The sequence below is a fragment of the Silene latifolia genome, chromosome 9 (assembly GCF_048544455.1).
Source record: "Silene latifolia isolate original U9 population chromosome 9, ASM4854445v1, whole genome shotgun sequence".
NCBI classification, from domain to species: domain Eukaryota; kingdom Viridiplantae; phylum Streptophyta; class Magnoliopsida; order Caryophyllales; family Caryophyllaceae; genus Silene; species Silene latifolia.
The window spans coordinates 173,643,846-173,662,842 of NC_133534.1; the positions used below are offsets into that span (position 1 = coordinate 173,643,846).

The 18,997-nt window shown below is 38.3% G+C and overlaps 2 protein-coding genes across 8 annotated transcripts; one reads left to right on the forward strand and one right to left on the reverse strand.

Moving 5' to 3' along the window:
- The first annotated feature begins 6,896 nt into the window (after positions 1-6,896).
- LOC141600224 (L-gulonolactone oxidase 3) lies at positions 6,897-9,233 on the forward strand. The gene is made up of 4 exons (XM_074420411.1): positions 6,897-7,243; positions 7,328-7,762; positions 7,872-8,127; positions 8,225-9,233. The coding sequence occupies exons 1-4, from the start codon at positions 7,004-7,006 to the stop codon at positions 9,058-9,060; spliced, it is 1,767 nt and encodes a 588-aa protein (XP_074276512.1). The 5' UTR covers positions 6,897-7,003; the 3' UTR covers positions 9,061-9,233.
- Positions 9,234-9,418: 185 nt separating this feature from the next.
- Positions 9,419-18,348, reverse strand: LOC141600223 (TOM1-like protein 9). 7 transcript variants are annotated; one of them, XM_074420408.1, is made up of 11 exons: positions 18,146-18,348; positions 17,906-18,062; positions 17,257-17,335; positions 16,864-16,962; positions 16,670-16,783; positions 16,301-16,461; positions 14,545-14,626; positions 13,604-13,689; positions 12,376-12,567; positions 10,607-11,070; positions 9,419-10,232 (listed from the first exon to the last, which is right to left on the reverse strand). In XM_074420408.1, exons 2-11 carry the CDS (start codon positions 18,004-18,006, stop codon positions 9,667-9,669), a joined length of 1,944 nt encoding a protein of 647 aa, XP_074276509.1. In that variant the 5' UTR covers positions 18,007-18,062; positions 18,146-18,348; the 3' UTR covers positions 9,419-9,666. The 7 variants fall into 7 exon arrangements, with proteins under 7 accessions (XP_074276509.1, XP_074276511.1, XP_074276507.1 ...); XM_074420410.1 differs by having other exon boundaries at positions 17,906-18,006; positions 18,146-18,304; XM_074420406.1 differs by having other exon boundaries at positions 16,295-16,461; positions 17,906-18,006; positions 18,146-18,300.
- Between the last annotated feature and the right edge of the window lie 649 nt (positions 18,349-18,997).

Sequence of the window (18,997 nt, forward strand, 5' to 3'; positions counted from 1 at the left end):
GAGGCTCGAAGAAAAAGAAGGTCGAGCTGGGACCTGACTGAAGCTAGCGCTACCCGGGAGGCAACCCGGCGATTTATTTCTGCATTTATATTTCCCTTAAGTTGTAATAAATGGTTTTATACCATAGACTATCTCAGTATGCTTGTCTTGTTAGTTTGCGGGCTGTTCTTATTGCGTTTTTGCAGGAAATACGATGAGAAGTACTCGATCGAGCACTTGTGCTGCCAAATCCTCTCGATCGAGCTAGTATCTACTCGATCGAGTACCTGCAAAGTAAGAAACCACTCGATCGACCTAGCTTCTTTTCGATCGAGCTGTTCTTAGACGCCCACTCACTCGATCGACCACTGTTGGACGGATATCGAGTGTATTTGACTTGGATTAGCTTCCTGAGACGGTTTTCCGGGCCCTTAGCAACCTCCCATTTCATGGTCGGTTTGGGGAGGTCCCCTCATTCGCGCTATTTTGTGAGTCTTTCCGCATTTACTCTCTTTCTCCTTCAGTTTGCATTTCCTTTCCATGTTTTGGTACAATGGGGGCATTGTACGGTTTGGTTTGGGGAGGTTATGCATCCATATCTGTGTCTGCATTTTGTTTTCATTGCATTTCTGTTTCACGTTTAATTTCCGTTTGCATTGTTGTTTAGTCTTATTAAAACTTAAAATCTCATAAAAAATGAATAATTTTCAAAAATTCAAAATTTTTCACGTTTATTTTAGCATATAGGTTGAGTCGGAACGGTCGATTTCAATGATGATATTGCACTGCGATTGTCTTTTTGCTTAAGCCTTGCATTGAACTGTTATCTTTTAGCTTTGTCTTATTGCATATCTACGAGTTGATGTTTAATTTAGCTGAACGAATAGACTTGACCTGAAATTTTGGCAACCTACTTATAATTTCTAAGATTTAGAGCCTTATAAACTGGTGTCATTTATGACCAGTTTCATGTAGGATTGTGAGTAGTTACTCCTTGCATAGCATGTATCATCAATTTGCACGTATATGAAATTCAATTGCTTTTTGCCGTCATACATTCGGGTTAGTGGTTGGTGTCACATGCAGGGAGGTGCTTACATTCCCTTTCTTTCATTTTTACCCATTTAACTCCACATTAGCCAAATTTGCCAGTTGACCCTTTAGCTACATCCAAATTTAGCCTGCCTTGTCAAGCTAGTCTAGATTGTTGTTTTGCGGTATATATTTCATTGCATCAAGTTTGGCTTGTATCTATTGTTTTGGAGTTGGTATTTATGAAGAAAAGGAGTTGAAAAAAAAACGTGATGAAAAAAGAAAAAAAAAGAATCGAAAAAAGAAGATGAAAAATGAAAAAAAAAGAGGAATGAAAAAGAAGAAACCGAAAGAAATAGAAAGAAAGAAAAGAAAAGAAGATGTTGTTTGGTTAACGGTTTCTGCTCCTATGTTCTATCTTACATTATTTGAGGAGTGAGTTCAGTTCGGTTTGGTGAGTTTTATGCCAAATGAAGGGCATGTGCTTTATTCTATAATTGAGTTAGAAATGGATTTGTTCCATATGGTTTTGTTTAGGTACTAGCTTGGCCGCCTATACCTCCACATTCCCATAAATGTTTTGCCTTTTCTTACCCATTGCCTCACTTTACCATATTTTTGTAAGCCCTCGGCTGTGACGGACCTTGTTTGGTTGGAATGTATGTTTGGTAGCTAGAATTGTCTATCATATTAGTAGCATGCATGTTTATGTGGGTCGTAGTTTAGGTGAGCGACTATTTTTCTTTCTCTCTTACATATATATGCTTGCCTATGCTTCATGAGAGAAGAGTGACCGGTGAGAGTCCATTGTTAAAAGGTCTTGCAAGGTCGACGGTTCAGCTTTATTTACAAACATCTTATAACTCGTTTGCATTTGACTGTCTGCTATAAGTGTTAGTTTGCTTGCATTAAATTGGCTTAAGTGGGCATTTGTAGCTAGCTCTGAGTTATTTTTCCGTTCCATTAGCGTATAGTTTTGAGTTTACTCGGGGACGAGTAAAGGTTTGGTTTGGGGAGATTTGATACGTGCATTTTATATAGTCTTTTTAGCCTATTTTATGCACGTATTTCTATGCTTTTATCGTGGTTTTACGCTACGAAATGCCCCGAATATGCTACTTTGGGTTATTATGCCTTATTTGCAGGTATGGATCCGAAAGCAGTGAAATCAAGTCATTTACCGTCCGTTTTGCATGCATTTGAAGGAAGAGTAGATTTGGAGCGGGATATATTGCTGTCTTGGGATGCGTGAAGGTGTTTTGGGCGCTAAAAGGACAAGTCAAAGTCAACTAACGTGACTTATAAGCTGCTGAAGTCAAGATCCACCTGATCGAGTAGCTTTCTACTCGATCGAGTGGTTTTAGGTTGAATAATCAGTCGATCGAGTTGTGTTCTTAGTCGATCGACCAGTTCCCTTATAGCCTTACTCGATCGAGCACTATTCTAGGTCGATCGAGCTGCTTTCGAAATCAAGTTCACTCGATCGAGTGATTTAAGTGGTCGATCGAGTGGATTTTGGTCGACGGGTTGGGCTTTTAGTCTAGTTCCGTCATTAGGTTTAATCTTACTCCTAATTTCTTATAAATAGGAGTAAAGGTTGTCATTTGTAATCATCCAGGGATCGATATACGTTACTTTCTTCTGTCTCTTTCCCTGTTACTTCTGCTCTTTCATTTCCGGATCAATTATATTAGTAATTTATTCTCTCTTTTCTCTCTTTTTATTTAATGTTTATTATTCCCTCTCCCTCTTTATTTATTATTCTTATTAATTTCATGTCTAGCTAAATCCCTTAGTATGTTAGGATTAGGGAAGCCGTGGTAGCGATGTTTTAATTGTATTAAATAGATTAGCCCTGCGATAAGAATTGTATTAGGCAATTTAATTGTTATCAGTCGAATGAATGCATGCAGGAGACCAATAATTCTAGTTAACCCCGACCTAGATCGAAAGATTGGAAGGGAAGGCTTGCTTAATTACAATAGGGTATAGCAAAGGTGAGGGCGAAAGTTAAGTCATTTACGCTCTAGGGCGGTTTAAGGACCGAAAGGTGACGACCATAGCTCTTCTTATCAATAGTCTAATCGCCTTAGTATTCTCGATAATATAAGATCTGATAGCTACCACGGTGGACCGACTCTTAGCATACTACCCTTCTTCTTCTGTTAATTTCTCTTTTTCATTTCCCTCGCCTTAATCTCTAGTTTAGTTAAATCAATCAAAACCCCCATTAGTGACATTTAGACAGATAAACGGACAAATAGATAGTACACCGCCTCCCGTGGAGATCGACCCTACTTGCCGCTGACTTCTGTTAGCAGTAATCTAGGTATTTTATTTTTGGTACGAAACGACAGTATCATAATCTTCGATTGACCTGATGGCTATACTTTGACTTTCGCCTTGTCCAAGCCTCAGTCAAAGTGGGGGCTCTGTAGACACCTCATTTCTGCACCTCCCGCAAACCACCCGGTGATGATTGGGCCGCATGTTTGATTCGCGGAACGATTTGTGACAATTCGTAAGATTATCGTCAAGTGATTGCTCAAATATTAATGTCAACCTCTTAGTTGTCATCTACGTCCCGATACGGTCGTTTTGGCGAGTAATTAGGTACATTCGAGTCCGGGTCAAAAACCGTCTCCATTTTCTCGATAATCATTAAATCCCGAGTCGAAATGTTCTGGAATGTTCCGGATATTTCTATTCCATGTTTTATAAATTTTATCTTTTGGCAAATAATATCCCGTAATATTCATAAGATAATCGAATTATTTCCGTCCTACCATAACTCAAACGCGAAATCTTTCTTCGAGGAGGAAACCTCCTGGGAATGGACGCAGCAGGCGCTGCGCCTCTTCCAAGGGACGCAGTGGCTGCTGCGCCTCTTCCCAGGCCCCTCTTTGCATGATTTACGTATCTTTTTCATATCTTTCCGAGATTCACTTCCAAAGAGTCTCCGAAACCCTATTCCTTCACGTGATTAGTATAAATAGGAGCCTTCGTTCCTCATATTTCTCACGCGAGTGTCCGCCCTTCTCTTCTCCCTTTGCATTCTAGACTTCGTTCTTACTAATTGGCGCCTACGTGCTTGGACTTCCGACCACGTAAGCTCGGATCTTTCCGGGTACCAGCCTCTCCGTTGCATGACCGACCAATTTGACCAACTACACTCAATCAACTTAATTAATCAATCGTTTTCCTCTTACGAGGGCACTCTCTTTACATTCGCGTCGAGCATTCACTAATCGATTTTCTTAGTTCATCTCGTTCCGTCAACATGTAAGTCTGAGGGTGTAAATTCCTCTTTCATTTATTGTATTTTAATTATCGTATCAATTGTAAGATTTATGTCGAAAATACCGTTAAAATCGATTTCTAAAACCCCTTTGTTAAAACCTGTTTTTGCGGATTTCCAGTAGACAGACGTCGAGAAAAGACGCAAAGAATCGCCGCGCTCTTCGAAGGAGCGCAGCTTCTGCCGCGCCTCTTCGTGAGGCCGCTGCAGCTTCCTCGCTTCTTTTCTTCTTCTTCGTCCTCTGCAATTCGTCCTTGTTCTTATTTGTTTTCATATGTTCGTCTTTAATTCGTTCATCACAGTAGTTCAATAATTCACATGTATATTTTAATCATCATTAACTTGTTTTAATCATTGTAAGTCCAACTTAAATCCTAAATAATCCAATATTTACGGGTTTTCGTCATTAAATTCAAACCCGGATTTCAGAGATTCAATTTGTTCATATTGGGTTTCTGAGATTCGTCATTGATATAGTTTCCGTTCGTTTGTTCACATGTTCGTCGTATATTCGTTGTACATTCATCATGTTTAGACTAGTTAATTTATTTCAATATAGGACTCATTCATTAACATCGTTCCTTCATCATGTAATTAATTCATTTAATTCCATCTCATCCATGTTTATCGCTTTCACGACCACCCTTCATATGTAAATAATACATTAAATCACTTTCATCCGAGTAAATATTATCAATCAATCATCAAATTTACCAATCGACATTAACGGTTTTGCGCTCGCTTCACACCTGAAATTCACCCTTGAACAGACGCAGCGTCACGCGCGCTCTTCCGAGGGCGCGCCCCGCCGCGCTTGTTCCAGGATGAGTTCTGCCTCTGAACTCTGTTTCTGCCTTGACCTAGTTTGTTTAGTTTACGTATTAATCTACTATTATCCGTATTATCGCTAATTCCTGTTCGTTAATTTATTTGATTCTTTTAATTTTTGTTCTTTTATCTCCTTTTTATCAAATCATCCGTTTTAAAGGTATTTTCGACATAAATCGCCTAATCCTTTGTAATTGTTGTAATTTTCATTATTGTAATTTATCGTTATTTTATTGCTTTTATCATTTGTATGTTTTCACATGTAAATGAACATTAACTCCTACTTCGACCCCAATTGTATGCTAACTACGTGTCAACCGACTTAGTTAATCTTCACATGCTAGGATTAAAACTTGGGTGTTGCATTGCATGCATATAGCCGACGATATATCAAGTATAGACAACTTCCCTAATCATTAGTAGAGGCCGCTATCGAGGCGGGCGGGATTAGGTGTTCGATCAAAAGAGCTTCCTAATACGTACCCTCACCCCTTACTCCAGATCTCCGTGAGCACCCGTGTTCATTGGCATCCACGAGAGTCATTCTAGACATAGAATGCTAAGGGTAACGATTGCTTAGTGTTCATGTCACTACTTTATGTCTTGACATGACATGAGGTATTCGAACGGTTCCAATTTCCCATAAAAATTGGTGGCGACTCCATACAAAATGCAAACGCTTGTTTTCCGACCCTCACCCAAGCGCCCCCGTGGGCGGCCCGCTGTCCACAGCGTGGGTATGTGTTTGGAATCGGGAATCATACCTGAGTGGTATCGGGTTGGAACTTGATACCTCATACCTTGTGTTTGGTTCAATTTTAGGGGTATGGGTTAGAAATCAATCAAAGCTAAAAAAATCTTCAAAATACAATTTTTTAATAATAATTTGTATACTATTAAATCATGTAGATAAAATTTAATCAAATAAAAATATAAAAAGATTTTTTTACAATTTTTTTTATCACTTTTTTATATTTCTAATTTGATATCATAAGTATCAATCTGATACCCACCTCCCTCCATGGGTATGAGAAACCCATATCTCATGGGTTTGAGGTATGAGTATGAAACCTTCATTTTTGTCAAACAAACACATGGTATGAGTTTGGTTCATTCCAAACCCATACCTCGTACCTATATTGGGTGAACCAAACACCCCCTAAGTTATTGCAATAAGTCTCTTAAAACGGATATATCCGTCTTAAGTTAAAACGGGTCAAGTAGTGTTTCATTTCTATGGATAAGATAAAAAAGAAAATGTCTAGAGAATAACAAGATGTTTGTCTTATCTATGCAAATGGGTTATTATTTGACCTGTCTTAAACTTAAGACGGATACTTCCGTCTTAAATGAGAATTTGTGAAGTTATTGAGAACAAAAGTTAGCTCACGTGATAATAACTTTCTTACCCCCAACCACGAAGTTGGGGGTTCGATTATCTCCCTCAACATAGTGCGCCCTCATTTGAACCAAAAGCAGCATAAGTTATTGGAACGTTAACAAATGCATAACAAGTTAAACAATAACCAATAATATAAAGAAAAAATTCCCAGTAATGGCAGCCAGATTGAAAAGCAATAAATAAATAAATATGTAAAGAATTCCCTTTTATTTTATAACAAGTACTCATTAGTCTTGCTCTCCAATTTAAGCAACACCAGCTAAACATATTGCTTTAGTTATAAGCTTTGCCGCTTTGCAATCATACCTGACTACACAAAAACACAATAAATACTCACTCCGTTCCCGTTATTTGTTTACCTTTAATTGAAAATAGCTCTCATAAAGAATAAAAAAGTAAACAAATGAACATACTCGTATGATTTCTTCCTATCTGTTATGTCCCTCAGGTCTCCAGTCTGAAATATGAGAAACTTGTTAATGGCATTCTTAATCTTTGGAATAATATTGTTAATCCTCCCCTTAAACATGGTAGCGAAGCCCCCACCAAATACTGTAGAATGTGATATGACTTCATGCACCCTCAATAATGGGTATGGTGTATGGGGTGACAGACGAACTTGCACCTCCCCCACCATTAGTTACCCTACAACCGAGGAAGAGCTTCTATCTGCCGTGGCTGATGCTAACCAAAATCATCTCAAGGTAATAATAATGCTTCTAACACGTACATACTCTTCCAACTTCTATATTCTTGATTATCAACTCTAGTACGTACAACTGTAACAGGTAAAAGTGGTGACCAAATATTCACATACAATTCCAAAGTTAGCATGCCCATCTACCCAATCAAACAACACAATGCTTATAAGCACTGAGCTATACAATTCCGGGATTCAAATTGATGCCAAAAATATGTTAGTCACTGTAGATGCTGGGGTGGGTTTAAGAGACTTGATCAACAAAGTTGAAGGCGCTGGATTAAGCTTGGTGGCTGCTCCTTATTGGGAAGGGGTTAGCGTTGGCGGGATGATAAGCACCGGGGCACATGGAAGTTCGTGGTGGGGGAAGGGTGGTGCGGTCCATGACCATGTCGTTGCTCTTACCCTAGTTGTTGTAGGAGATGAGTCTCAAGGGTATGCTAAAATCCTTAAATTGGAAGGCAATGATCCTTTGTTTAAGGCAGCAAAGCTTTCTTTGGGACTTCTTGGTGTCATTTCCAAGGTACTCTTTTATTTCTTCATTTTCCTTTTAAAAGAGTAATAAGTCTCTTGTAAATAAAACCGTTTTATAATGGAGTAAGATTTTATATATGGTTGTTATGTTCGATTAGGTGACAATTTCTTTGGAACCGGCCTTCAAACGAAGTATAACTTATAATTTCAGCAAGGACCAAGATATAGAGAATGAGTACATGAAGCATGGAAACAAATATGAATTTGGAGATATAGTGTGGTATCCATCAAAACACACTGCAGTTTACAGATATGACAATAGAGTTCCCTTTAACACTTCTGGAGACGGAGTCTATGATTTTCTTGGATTTCAATCTCAATCTATCTTGGTCTCTTCTGCTACTAGATCTTTTGGTACCTTTCTTTTTTCGATATATTCCTACAATTATACATTGCGTAAAAAACTAAAAATGTTGTCATCATAATCTTAATCCTTTGGAATAATTTGCAGAGAAAACATACGAAAGCACACGCGACACAAATGGGAAGTGCATAATGGCGTCAACATTTATAGGCTACAAGAAATTTGTAGCTAATGGTTTGAAGAACAACAAACTTATTTTCACTAATTATCCAGTGATAGGCACCCAAGCCAAAATGCAAACTTCTGCTTCATGTTTATACTCATCCCCTCTAAGACTCGATCTTACCTGCGCTTGGGACCCTAGTATCAAAGGCTTGTTTTTCTACGAAACTACAGCGATTTTCCCAGCTTCTAAGTTCGGAGATTTTGTAAGGGATGTGAAGAAGTTGAGGGATGTTACTAGTCCGCAAAAATTATGTGGCATTGACATATACAACGGAATTCTCGTTCGTTTTATTAAGGCTTCAAATGCGTATCTTGGTCAAATAGAGGATTCTGTTGTCATCGACTTTAACTATTTTCGCGCAGATGATCCTAAACTACCGAGATTAAACCAAGACGTACTCGAAGAAATTGAGCAAATGGCGTTTATCAAGTATGGTGCTAGGCCACACTGGGCTAAGAATCGGAACTTGGCGTTTGAGGGCATATCTAAGAAGTTTCCAAATTGGAGCAAATTTGTTGAGGTGAAGAAAAAGTTGGACCCGAAGGGAATGTTCTCTAGTGAATGGTCGGATGAGATTTTGTTCGGAAATGTTGAAGAAAATGGGGTTGGATGTGCATTGGAGGGTTTGTGTGTTTGCTCAGAAGATAGACATTGCAACCCATCAAAAGGATACTTTTGTGAGCAAGGGCTTGTGTATCTTGAAGCTAGAGTTTGTAGGTACTCACCTTCCAAAATTTCCAACTTTGACATTCAGTAGTACCACTGGTGTTATGACTGTTTAGTTACTCGAGATTAAGCATCAAGTTTAATTTTTCATGGTTAACATTTTGGCAAAAAATTACCGAATATGTATTTTGAAGCGGGTTAAAGTGATCAATCCACGACCAATAAAGCTAATGAAATATAGAATGTACAAGTAAAGGAATGCAAGGAAAGGAATAGTGGACCCAGGAGATGGTGACGCGGAAAAACCCAATTTGGGAAAAACCGCAAGGGAGTTGATTATCCCACCAAAGGCTCTATAATCGAGACATTTTGATACAAGTATGGAAATCACAATGGCAACGCTTTAGGCACTATTTATAATCAACCCCAAAGCATCACTGACTGCAGAATTGTAAATACATGCTGGTTTTATTTCAATTAAAAAGTAGAAGATATTACAACATCAAATGTGTGTGCTCAAACCTGAAGAAAACCGCAAAAAGAAATATATACTGATACTATAGATTTAGACACTTGGTCAGTCGGATACCTCACAGAAAGTGTGTCAAGGAGAATGCAACAAATTGAATTAAGGTATCATGGCAAAATTAAAACCCAAAAAAAAAGTCTAGAATGAAAACCGAAACCACCACTGTCGTCAAATACTGCCACTAGGGGCAGATTTTACCGGCTTCAATTTTGCCATATTGACAAGATCCCCAAACAATTTATCGTCTCCTTTAGGTTGCTGCCTCATAGGTGGCAAGTATGAAGCCATTGAGGTTTGGCTCGAAGAAGAATTCCTCAGAGAACTGTCATCCCTTATAGACATGCCGTACATTCTCTGGTCAAGATATTGACTATCAGGCTGTTGAGTATAACCATACCCATAGCCGGCCATCTGGTTCGCATACATCTGAGGAGAGTACATTTGGGCAGGTGGCATTGCTGGTGGGACCATTCCCATCATTTGCCCCTGGTAAGGTTGACTATACATTGGTTGCTGGTTCATTGCAGGCATATGACCTGTCATCTGCTGACCGTACATCCCTGCAACTTGATCGTTTCCACTAGGGTGAGTTGCAAACGGGTGCATACCACCTTGGAAACTTGGTGATTGCTGATCAGCCACTGATGGAGAATACTGTGGGCTGAATGGCTGGTTTGTCTCACTTGGATGAGATTCCCATGGTGGCGGAGGCAACGCCCCACCATTTTGGTCACCTGACAAGTCCAATGCATGCACAGTTAACAAAATTAACCAGCAAGGGAAGGTAAAAGGACTACCTCCAAAGCTAAAGCTCCCGGTTTGGTTCAAGGGTAAATATTCTTTGGAGATTTTTTTTTTCATTGAAATATATTTCTGGAACAAAATATATTTTTAAATTACTCCTTATTGCTGTATAGAGGAGATAAGGAAAGTGGAAGGACATAATCTTCCACTCACATTTATCTCGTTTTCCCCTCTGACAAACCAAACAAGAGAAGGAAAGCCATTTTCAAGGAAAATCTTTACCCTCGATGGCTTAAAATAAACACAATCCTAGCACGAGTTAAAAAAAAAAAAAAAAAAAAAAAAAAAAAGGAATGAGAGGTACCATAGACTGGTGACTGTGGCTGCTGCTGCTGCCCAACCTGAGAACTCCAAGAGGCACCTGCAGGTTGTGGATACCCAGTCTGTTCATTATGTACTCCCATGCCTGTAGCCATCCCATTTGCATATGCTGTAGACTGTAAATTTTCATGTTGCTGGAGCTCAGGAGCTAAAGGGTATCCTTGAGCATGGGGAAAGGTAGGCTGAGAATTTGAAGAATCTGGAGTGCTGTTGTTTGGGGCAAACATGTCAAAAAGAGCTAGTTCATTTTGCTGAGAAGCAACAGGACTAGACGGCTGAGGTGCAGACACAGGTACCAGAGCTAATACATCTTGTGCAGTTGGTGTGCTGAAATCGTCCCCACTTATAAGGTCGCCACTGAGAAGGTCAATTTTGGGATCCATCTTTGTTGGCGTGGCTGAAGAACCATTTGCAGAGGGAGCTGGAATGGTTGTACTTGAGACGGACCTAATTTTAAGGAAAATATTTCAGTTAATTAAAATGAATACGATAGATTAGACAAAGATTATTCAGTTAAGTTTAGAAGATGTTTGGAAAAGACATGAATTTTCATATAAGCTTCTATTATTACCATTGTCAGAAAATAAAATACGACTACATTCTGACTAGCTTAATTGTTTGTGATAGCAATCCTTATAGAGTACACCATAATAAACATGCATACACCAATCCCCTCAACAAGGACCAGCTCAGAATCCCCAAAACCTATACATCTGGCGATGTCCAGAAGTATGCAGGTTTAGGTTTTTAACTTGGTGAATGGTAGTCTATAAGTTTCCAAGCCTAACAAATTGACCTTTTTGAACTGACCTCAACCATTAGGCTAGTTCTCATTGCAATGCATATTTACCTACGGCACCATAGCACATGTAACAATGCAGTAGAGTATATCTAATGATAAACAATGCTATTCTTCACAGAGCAGGATGTTGGGCTGCTCCAGAGATTAAACATATAATCACGCATGAGAAGCCTCAAGTTCAAAAGTTCAGACATAGTTTTGCAGTGGCTCTTCGCCAACCTTGCATACCTCAAATGCTTGGGCCGTGTATACAATTGCGCTAGTCTTGACAGAGTCCTAACTCCTAACTCAGTAGAACACTCCTGAGGTTTCAAGTTCCTTTACCAAATACCGAGGCAGTACTAAGGCAATGGAGCCTGTTATGCGAATATTTATATCCATGGCCCACCAAACAAGGGCCAACTACATTCTAACAAAATAAAACAAAACAAAGACCAGCTGCTATGATGAAGCCAAAACATTCAACGTGAAAAAAAGGAAATGCTGCAGACCATAAAATACACACGAATAGCGGTGATAAACAAAATATAAAACAAACTTGGCATATTTCTCGATATGAAGCTCAACATAATTTTACCACAATTTTCGAGAGTAAACAACACCGACACAAAGTTCAGACTTTGACATATAACCAGAGCTCTATATTTCAAAATGCACTACAACAGCAACATTTTCCCAGTGCCTCAATGGCTCCCACAAATTGCGGGCAGCAACACAAAGAGGCTGCTGCCAAATGACCCCAAGATGAAAGGTGCTTCGAGAATTACATTGAAGGACTGCTGCTTTACAATAGAAAGAAGAGCAACCACTTTAGTGAGCCAATTTGCTTTATTCCATCATAATCCAGAGCCAAAGAGTAATGAGCCTCCATTGGAAGTGGAAACATTATTACCAAATGCACTCTTACCACAAAAAGATATTGATATCGTGGTTAAAAGGAAGGGAGTTACCTTGCATCAGCTTGTTTGCTGGTCTCTCCTGTATCAACCAGAGGAGCATCAACATCCACGAGACCTTTACTTAATTCGGGATTAGTATTTTCCAGTACAGGACTGTTGCCAGAAGCAATAGCTTCATGCTTTACAAGTACTTTCTGCAATTCATCATTTAAAGCTAAACCTTGGCAAAGCAGTGACTCATCCCTAAACAAAGTAACAGCAAAACTTAATGCAAAATGTACAGCAATTACCACATACACCATACTAGTTAGTTGCTAACAAAGAAAGAAACAACGACGAAGCCTTAGTCCCAAAACTAGGTAGTGTCAAAAAAAAGACACCTCAAAGCTGACAATGTTCAAAATTCAGTCTTTAGCGCCCATTAAGATCAAGGACGAGCAGAACAGAGCAAGATGACTAAATAGACTTTGGGCACAGAAAACATGTTTTCACTTTTTCAAGAGAATATGATAAAAATGTTTTGATCAGGGAAGTAATAAGATAATAAAGTATAATGGAGCTCAAAGCTTAATGAGCTCTGTAGACTGTACTAAATTTAAAAACAAAAACAGCCCACAAGCTAATATTCCTGCTTATTTAACAAATTTTTAAAGATCGGATAAATTTTACTGCATTTTCAAATGCTAAAAGGTTGTAATTATAAAGAAGCCATACTGGAACTGTTGGAAATATAGGTCACTATAAGGGCAAAGATATATTGAGAGAATATATGTTGTTGTGTCGTGGTATGAAAGCCACTGAATGAGAAACGAAATCGCCCCGACTACGGTACAAATCGATATAGGCGTCGTCCCCCAAGGTCACACAACACTCCTAAAAGTTGTGTACTCAACTATTAAGAGTTGGAACTCATATGGTATGCTCAAAATTATCATAGAGAAGGTAGTAAAGATATATGAAGATGTGTATTTCTCAAATGACTACACTTCTCTATTTATAGTGGTTAATTAGCACCATAACCACAAAGTTAATGGCATAACCACTACCCATAAACATGGGTCAAACATGATGTTAGTGGCTATAAACATGCAAGTAGTGGAGAGAGTGTAGAGATTCTCTTACGAGGCAATGGAAGGCTTGTCAATGATTATAGTGCAATCAAGCTGCACATTTTTTTATGGTAGATATGTAGTCGGCAAAACTGAAACACCCTCCCCCCGACTCGTTCATTATTAAAAGATAAAGCATAACAGACTCAGACAGCAGTGGAATTGCTTACGAAGTAGAATTAACAAGATGTACAACTCTTTGCTTGTATGCCCGGCATTGCTCAACCAAATCGACAATAACCTCCTGACTTGCTGCCTGCAGATAAGATCACAGAAAGAAAGATTTAAAAAATTAGCCAAACTAATATGCACCATGGAGCAAAACGGTACTAGTACTCTCTTCATCCAAGCTTTGTAGGGAAGGACAAAAAAACATTTAATTCAGCATATAATATTGTTTCCAGGGACGTGACTTGAATGAATTACCATATATTTCAAAAACAAACATACTGACAATATTAGCCAAAGGCCCAGAACATAAAACTGTTATGATGTTTATTGCTAATAGATGATGACCAAATTAGCCATTAATCTAGAGTATCAACAGAAGAAAGACACCTACAAATCAACATCATTGGTCTGCAACAGACATTTTTCTGCATAGTTAAAAACGGTTTTTACCAAGTTGCCTCGGAATTGTCATTGTTGACGTAGACACCCTAAACTATAATTCATTTATCACCTAATAAAGGATTTGCAAATCTTTAAAGACCCAACACCATAAAATGCCCATTTTCAATATCAGTTTAAACTTTTTAAAAATCATATAAATTACCAAAACTAACAAAAGATGATGCTTGAAGAACCGTAACCACTTGGAATATGAAATCAATGTAAAGGCATGGTTACAACACTAAAAGCATGTATACAGCACAGTGTATGGTTTTAGAGATAAGGCAGTGGATCAGAGACTAGTTTAAATGCAATCATAAGGAACACGAACTAAAAAGAAGCCTAAAACTAAAAAAAAGGATAGACGAACATCGTTCCACAAGTTCCCTTAGAGTGTTAAAGATATTACACAATCAACCAACTCTCATCTACAGCCCTTTTAGCATACTCCTTATATATTTTCAATTAATAACAGAATCAGAATACCGACACCTTGTACCTCTTTGTTTGACGGATCTATTGCACTCAGCATTTCAGCTAACACATCCATTATTCCTCGAGCATTCTGAATTTCAGTCAAACTGATTAAAAACGAAACCATTAGCATCAAGAATCCAAAATCTAAGAAAGCATTGAGCAATAACTGAGTTTGGAGACATAAAGCAATAACTCCATCAATTAGCATAAAAAAAAAAACATAGTTGCTCATTCATGGGCAAGTTTTACACTTTCACGGACTTTTTGCCATAATTATTCCACACCTTACCCTTCACTAATGAACAAACAAAATAACAGCTCTCTTTTTTCTTCTCTTAAAACTAATAAAATTACATCAAATAATCTTATTTCTCATAACCAAATTATGATTCTTATTTCATTGATTACTTCATTTCTCTATGTATCAGAGTAAATGTAATAATCATGTAGTGATTAAATTTGGGTTAGATAAAATTATGATTTTTGAAATTAGGGTTTATGGGGGAAGGGGTGGCTAGGGTGGCAGAGGCGGGGGGCGGTGGCGATGGTATGAAGATCGTTTGCAGGGGGAACAGAGGTAGGCCGGCGTGCAGGGGTGAGGGGTTCTCAGGTGGTCGTGCGTGTGCAAGAGGTGGAGAATCTGGTGGTGGTGGTTGTGTCGAGTAAGAGGCAGTGTAGTCTAGGTAGTTGTCGGATGACGATGGTGGCATGAGGTGGTCGGCGGCGAGGGAAAGGGGTGGTGGTCGACGGCAAGCATGCGGTCGTTGAATTCCAAAGGGAGATTTGAATAGAGAAACAAAATTGAAAAATTGGTGAAATGGAGGGGTATATTAGTCAATTATGTATGTAAGAGTAAAACTCGTCCATGAATGAGCACCACCGAAAAAAAAAACCTACACATCCCCACACAAGTATGTTGGGCTAGCAAAATGTACATATGTGCAGTACACACAAATAAGACTTCTGCAATTGCGGGGTAAGGGGGGGTTCGGATGTACGTAGTCTTACCCTGGAGTTAGCAACACAAAGCGGTTGTTTCCGAATGACTAAAAAAAATGGCGTTGAGACACTTAACAATAATTTAAAAATTAAATGAAAAAATGGCCTGAAAATCCCTGGAACTATCAAAAAAGGAAAAATATATGTTCATGTACAGGATAATGAGCTGAGCTTCATTTGACCATAACCAATTATATTGTTGGCACAAGATACAGTCAGTCAGCTTCTAATAGTCATAAACTTATGACAAAGGTTATCTAAACATCAAGTCGAAAAATAAGTAAAAGCATAAACTACCCTTGCCCAAATCGCCTTCAACACATAACCAAACCTCCTTGAACACATTAATTATAAAAAGTCTAGTAGAAAAGTAAACAAAAGGGGAGCATGTCTGAATTCTGAAACTGTCTGAATACTGGAAAAAAATGTAAGAAATAAAACAAAAGCGGAGCATATGTCTGAATTCTGAAATTATGGAGTAAGAGGGTACGACTACGATGACAACAAGAAACAGCAGAGGTAAAAAGATTAAAAAAAAAAAACTTAATCCCACAATGATTTGGAATCGGCCGACATAAATCACAGTATCACACCCATTAGAACCGTCATTGAATAATCACACCTCAAAATGCAATGAGAGAATAAGAAAAGAGTGGAAAGGAAATGGGAAGGAAAACATGATGTACGAAAAAATAAAAAAGTTAATCTAAACCTATAGCTAAAAAATCCAAAAATCGGTTTTCTTTTATAAAAGCAGAAATACAGAATACAACATGAACCTCAAGGTGGGGAATTCAGGTTCTGCAGAAGCCTCTGCTGTTTCTTGACGGCCCTCTGGATTGCGTAGATTTGGGGGATAAGACGACAAAGGCTGTGTTTGCGGTGGTGTAAATACAGGAGCGGATGTCTCTGATCTCTGGGGAAAAACTGCACCTGCACGCTGATACAAACGGCACGGATAATCTTAGAATAGTAGTCACCAAAAGAGACCAAAAACATTGAAACACAAGATTCGAAAAGAGTATATCATCCTCAAAAAGAGGAAAAAAAGGCAGAAGCACAAAACGAAGGGAAGCACCAGCCATAGTTAAGCCTTAAATGTAAAAAAAAAAATCTCGAAAGCAGCAGAAAAAATCAAAGAAAGATACCAGTAACTCCTGGTACGCAGCATAATACTGTGGGTATCGTGCTCTAGGTCCACCGAAGGCTTCTTGCCATGTGTCTATTAGAATCAAAATTTTCTCCTTGACATGAAAATCGGGCTAAAAAGGCAAAAAAAAATATTATTAGAGGCAGTTCACTGTGTTCATCACAAAGCATAAAGCAGTGTAGGACTCCTAACCTTCTTCCTTGCAATTTTCACCATTTCATGAGGAATCTCTTTCTCTGCTACATGCATGTGGACGATATCACCACAATTCTTTACAATTGTCTCCAACAGCTATATTTGCAATAGCCACAAAAAAAAAAAAAAAAAAAAAAAAAAAAAAAAAAAAAAAGTATTAGATGCAGAGAGACATAATATAAAGTGATGAGCGAACAAAGTGGATTAGTTAGTAGCATAGAGAGTTATCATAGTTCCCGGCCCCGAACGTTGTGATATGCAGGTAAATTGTGTATGATTTGTTGGCATAATTGAAGAGGTTGAGATTGGAGATTGGCAAATAGAATTAGGTTGGCCAAAACAAATAGAAATAAAATTAAAAGTGGGTTGATAGCATAGTGGAGGACTGACCGTTAGAGCTAGAAGCTGAACCTTGGAGTTCTTGCTCCAAATACGCTTCTTTATACCTTTGACAACATCTTTAGCTTGACTGAAGAAGCAACATACATACACATACAAGAATAGTAAGTGAGTAAGTAAGTAAGTAATGAAGACAAGGCTATAAGATTGTTTGGGACAATTTAGCATTGCTTAATAATAACAGGGATAGGGATATCTGATACTGGGTAATAAAGAACCGAGGAGTGACAGAAAGCGATTTTGCAGCATTCTCAGTCAGAAGAAGTAGATAACTCAATCGGAAACAATTTAGCATTGCTTGATAATATAACAGGGGGATATCTGATACTCGATAATCAAGAATCGATTACCGAGTATTAGGTTGGCCAAAACAAATACATACATACATACATACATACATACATACATACATACAGGGATAGTAAGCAAGCGAGCATTCGCAGTCAGAAGTACATAACACTGAATCGGAAACAATTAGAGTGAGTAGATAATAAAGAGTTGATCGATGTAACAGAGCCCCTTGATGGATGTAAAAGTGCTAAGACAGACATGTAAGTAATCAAGAATTAAGTGTTGAATTTACAAGTAGTAAAGCAACAACATATAAATCAAATTATAATGGAAACCAAAAAATACATACCCAGGATCGTGATTAAGCATATCACAGATCTCGATATTCCTTGCCCAATCAGGTCCGATCAATAAATCACTCGTCGCCCTCTCTACCATCGCATTCACCATCTTCAATTCAACACAGATTTCTATTCAAAACTATTTCAAACAAAGATCTTTAACTCCTACCAAAACCAACGGATTATTATTATTATTATTATTTCAATTAATAATATCTCTCCTGCTTTACAGGAATTGGGGATAATACCTGTATTTGTTCTTTCACACCCAATAATAATATTTTCAGTTTTTCACCCTCGCTCACTCTTGCTGGGTGTGCTAATCAGGCAACCAGCCTAGCTGACCGCGACTGGGCTATTCACCTCCAGCTCAAAAAATTCTTACGCTTGTGCGTTTACTTCCACCCTTGACATTTCTCTTTCATGCTTTTATGTATTTTCATTTCTCTTTATTTTTTTTTTATTTTTTTTTGAAAATAAAGAACAATTTATTAATAAAACGTCATACGACACTTACAAAGGATAACTATAATCGAAACCCAATCTAATGGAAACCAAAAAAAAATAACTTTCTTATAAACTAGGGATCTCAAAACATGATCTGACAATTCGTCTCGTTATTATGAGATAAAATTTATTATGAGTCGATCGACCAACATTCTCAGTCAACTAGTTCACTGATTCGGCTAGTTCACTGGAATCCCAGAGCAGGATGCAAATCCGTCAACTAGTTCGCATGATTCTTCACTCATTGATGATTTGACGGGGGTTTTAAACCTACGGAAGCCGAAGGTTCTGATCCTACTACGAATGTTGCGATCTGTATCGGGAGCGTTTGAAGGCTACTAAGCCGGAGCGTAAGTTTGGTAAGTTTCGGAGATGGTCCGAATCTCGAGGTAACAGTTCCGTTCACTGATTTAATTACCCAGGTACCCTCTTACGCTAAATTTATGAAAGATATTTTAAATCGTAAGAGAAATTTTCGTGATGATGGTAATGTTGCTTTTGTGGAAGAGTGTAATGCTCTTTCGCAAATTAATGTGTCACCTAAATTAAAGGACCCGGGTAGTTTTTCAATTCCTAGCACTATAGGTAACCAC